The sequence below is a fragment of the Gastrolobium bilobum genome, unplaced genomic scaffold (genome assembly GCF_033153095.1).
Source record: "Gastrolobium bilobum isolate Gb01-03AN ecotype WA unplaced genomic scaffold, APGP_CSIRO_Gbil_v1 utg18659, whole genome shotgun sequence".
Taxonomy (NCBI): Eukaryota; Viridiplantae; Streptophyta; class Magnoliopsida; order Fabales; family Fabaceae; genus Gastrolobium; species Gastrolobium bilobum.
Window position 1 is genome coordinate 4,595 of NW_026898651.1, and position 4,389 is coordinate 8,983.

A 4,389-nucleotide genomic window follows, 5' to 3' on the forward strand; every position below is an offset into this window, starting at 1 on the left:
TCAAAAAAGCTTGCATGACAGCTTGCTAAACCTTATACCATTCCAAAAAAACTTCCATGACAACTTGCAAGACATCCTACCATTCAAAAAAAGCTTGCATGACCTCCTACCATTCAAAAAAGCTTGCATGATAGCTTCCACCACCTCTAAAATATTGCATGTCAACCTCTATGGTAGCCTGCAGGACTTCTATGAGCTCTTAAGTTATGTTCATCCTAAAAAAGAGTTCGCAACCAAAAAGTGAAATAAGTTAGTCTTCTATGATATAAAATCACAACCAGTATAAAGCACATCTTCAGTCATCATTTGCAGGAGCTACAATAGTATCATAAGATATTATTATATAATAATACCTGCGTATATGGCAGTTGAGAGATATATGGAACACAGAAAACTGGTGCAGTTGTATTAACACTTGTCACTTGAGAAACATTTGGAAAATAATAAGGTGGTGGAGTTGTATTAGCATTTGCCAATGGAGAGATATATGGAAAATCATGAGCTGATAGATCTATATAAGAGGTGCTAGAATCTTTAGCTATCGTACTTGAAGCTTTTCCTAAGTCACAAAAGAAGATAACAACAATAATAATAAAATCACGTATAAATAAATAAATAGTATGATCCTAATTAATTGATTCATTGTACCTGAATCAACATGATTATGTCTTAGAGATTTAGATGTATTAGCAGCTTGAGGTTTACCAAGAGCTTGTGATTGATGTCTCTTGCACCTTTTCTTTTCCAGCTGACTTTTGAGTCTAGCATTTGTAACTCCCCTTGCTCGAACAAGTTGCGGATCTAAGACTTTTTTTGAATTTAATGTGTTATGCTCATCTATCTCTCCATCACTAGTCTTACAGTCAACTGCAGTCTTATCAATCATACCACTAGTATTTTTTTAAATCAATTCCAATCTTTTTATCCCATGCTCTAGGTGATCTTCAGCCATTGTGATTGTTTCATCTGTCAATGCACCTTTGGTTGCAAAATAAATGGCTTTCTTCATTATTTGACTCATACAGGAATTTATTCCTTGTTTACCATTGTTGCAAACCTGTTTGCTATTGTTGCTTATACTAAAACCATCTTTAGCATTTTTTGTCCACCTCTTCAAGATATATTGAGACGGTATTTGAAAAATATTGTGAAAGTTAAGTACTTTCAGTGCATGAAGATATAAGAGGCCAACTGATTCAAACTTTCTGCAAGTACATTCAATAGAGCAATTTGCACTTTCAAATGTCACAAAATATTGCTTCTGATCACCAGATTTAACTAGATTGTAACAAAACAAAGTGTCATTTTCATTTATTTTTTCAATTGCCACACATAAAGATTCAAACAATTCTTCATAGAATTCTGCAAAAGTAACATGAGTATATACTCGTGCAACTTGTTCAGCCATACCTGTAATAAAATAAAAAAAATTCAGCCATACCATTTTCATTCATTTTTTTCAGTTGTCACATATAAAGATTCTAATACCTGCAAGTTTTTTTACTCTAGGAGGTGCGGATTGATTGCACTCAAAGTCCTTTTGCAATTCTGACCATCGTCTACGCTCCAAAACTTTTTCATAACGAAGTACAAATTGAGTTAGAGACATCGTCTTGCAAGTGACAGTACGAAAAACATTATTCATACTCCTCACTTCTTTGTGTTGATAAGATGCCAGCTGAGAAATAATTCTTACTAAATGCCGGACACCAATTTGCTCGTAACTCATAAATTTTTTTCAACTATGAGCATTTTGAATTATCAACTTTTGTGACTAGATGAGACCAAACCTCTTCAAACTCCTGCTCTGATCCACAATTGTAGAGACACCTATTAAATAGAACCTTAAAATCAGGTTTTCTCAAGTAATAAGAAAGATGCTTAGCAGCATTTTGGCCAATATGCCACAAGCAAAGTCGATGTTGAGAGTCAGGAAGAACTCTTTTAATAGCATTCGCCATTGCTTGACACAGATCAGTGAAAATTGTTTTAGGTTGCAACCCATTCATTGCTTCCAAAAATGATTCAAATAGCCAAACGAAAGACTCTGTTGTCTCGTTCAATAAGAAAGTGCAGCCAAACAAAATACTTTGTTTATGATGATTTACCCCTATGAAAGGTGCACATGTCATATTATACTTGTTTGTTCTATAGGTTGTGTCAAAAATTACCACATCTCCAAAGTGATTATAATCTGTCCTTGATATGCCATCACTCCAAAAAAACATAGTCATGCGATTTTCACAATCCACTTGCATTGTATAGAAGAAGGATGAGTCATTTGCTTGAAGACTTTTAAAATGGTTAATAACACTTTGTGCATCTCCTGCTTCAAGGGTCTTGTTTCTTTTACTTTGTAAAAAATTATTACAATCAGATTTTAAAAATCCAACATTCTCAGCTCCTCCGGCAGCTTCAACAAAATATGAATACACACTACATGGTTTTAATCCAGCATTGTCCATATCTTCAATCATGTTAGCATGTGCTTCATCCAATTGCCTTTGTGATCTTAACATAGCTCGTGCACGTGATTTCACAAGATCATGATTATGATCTGCAATGAACTTAGAAACAATCCAAGTATCCTTCTCAATGTTAAAACGTATCATAGCTTGACAATTCTTTTCTATTTTTCTTGTTAACATGTAAAGGGTCCTTCAATTTTCTATATCCTTCTTTTCCACAAACATATGTTCTCTGACTTATGGTTCCATCTGCCAATCTTCGATATTTTGATTTTCTCACAGTAAAACCAACCAATTTAGCATATCCATTATAAAACTTATAAGCTTCATCTTCGTTGGAGAACATGATTCCAATTTTTGGTTCATATCCATCTTGATCCTTACTCACAACCACTGACATCTCTCTTTGTTCATCACCATATTCACTGTCAGAACTAAATGAAGACAACTTTGAATATATAAAATTATCCATTTCTTTTTCAGAAGTGCCTGTTTCCTCCATCTACAGAAATCCTACAAAAACATCACCATTTTACATAGTATAGATGACCAGAAAAGTCAAACTTAGGGTGAAAAATCGTTTAAACAAACAAGCATATTATAAAAATAAAAATCTAATTTAAATCAAAATTCCTCACCAAAGTTTGAACAACTCAAGCTAGTATAGGAATATAGCATTGAGAGGAACAACAGCTAACAGAATATATGAGTACCTATGCACTTCACATACAAACCTGCAGCACAAGGAGTCCCTAGCACTGTAAAACATTTCAGGCAAATAAACTGATGACAATTAACTCCATACAAAACCCAAACAGTATACTAACAATTCCTGTATCATAACTTCACATCGAAAAGGCATTCCATAATAGAAATAAATTACAAGCATAAAAACAAGGAAAAGAATATAGAATGCTCGAATAGTCAGAACCTTAGCTTTATTGATGATAAATTTACAATATATATGGAAATTAAATTGAAAATAACAAAAGTTATTGCATAATCAAACAAGGAAAACGTGATGCCATGAAAGATGCATAAGGTTAGCTTAAAATAAAAGATTACCATCCGAGAAAAGAGTTAGCTTAAAATAAAAACCAAAGGCTAAAACAACAAATGCTGCTATTTGTTTTTAATGATGAATTGAAAACCAAACTTTAAGTTCTGTAAAGCAAGGTTCATCCTATATAAAAGAAATCATAAAAAATGAATCCGACAAAGTTAACATGTAATTTGTGATAACTCACATTTAGCTATTTTAATCACTGGTTAAATATTGATCGTAGATATGTTGTTCATAATCGAATATGAAGCACCAAAGTACAAAGGAGTTGAAAGGTAATGATTACCGGGCGCAGATGAAGACCCACAGGACTAAGGTTCACATTCGCTCTTGATGCACCAAAGTGGTAAATGCTCTGACAAATGAGAAAAAAAATTCCAGCTAACAATGATCACACTCACCTCTTACTCTTTGAAAGCTTTGGAAAGGAATAGAAAACAATGAGAGAGATGAGAAAGAAATCGAAAACTTCATTTACAGAGTAACAGATGTGAGGCGGGAGTGAAAAATAGAAAGAAAAGGAGAAAAATGAAATAAAATATTATAAATAAATAAAAAATTAAAAAACAAGCCACTATAGTAACGTGGATAAATGAATCTATGTGTAAGCTTTTTATTGGATAAACCATAAAGTTATATGTAGCGAGACCGCTTAAAATTCTATCCGGATTAGGGAGTCTTGCTGGTAAATCGTAATCAGGTGAGGGTCACGTGCCTCGCAAGCGGGAAAAACTCACAGCCCAATAACCCCCCCCCCCCCCCCCAAAAAAAATAAAGTGGCGGGAACCTCACTACCCTGACTCTCCCACAGTCTCACTCTCACAGCGCCGTTCTCTCTCTTCCGATTCCAACCATCCG

The 4,389-nt window shown here is 34.1% G+C and overlaps 1 protein-coding gene across 1 annotated transcript; it reads right to left on the reverse strand.

The window, feature by feature from the left end:
* Window positions 1–901: 901 nt before the first annotated feature.
* Window positions 902–2,970, reverse strand: LOC133318038 (protein FAR1-RELATED SEQUENCE 5-like). Its single transcript, XM_061519966.1, has 4 exons — window positions 2,692–2,970; window positions 1,791–2,588; window positions 1,489–1,678; window positions 902–1,410 (listed from the first exon to the last, which is right to left on the reverse strand). The coding sequence occupies exons 1-4, from the start codon at window positions 2,968–2,970 to the stop codon at window positions 902–904; spliced, it is 1,776 nt and encodes a 591-aa protein (XP_061375950.1).
* Between the last annotated feature and the right edge of the window lie 1,419 nt (window positions 2,971–4,389).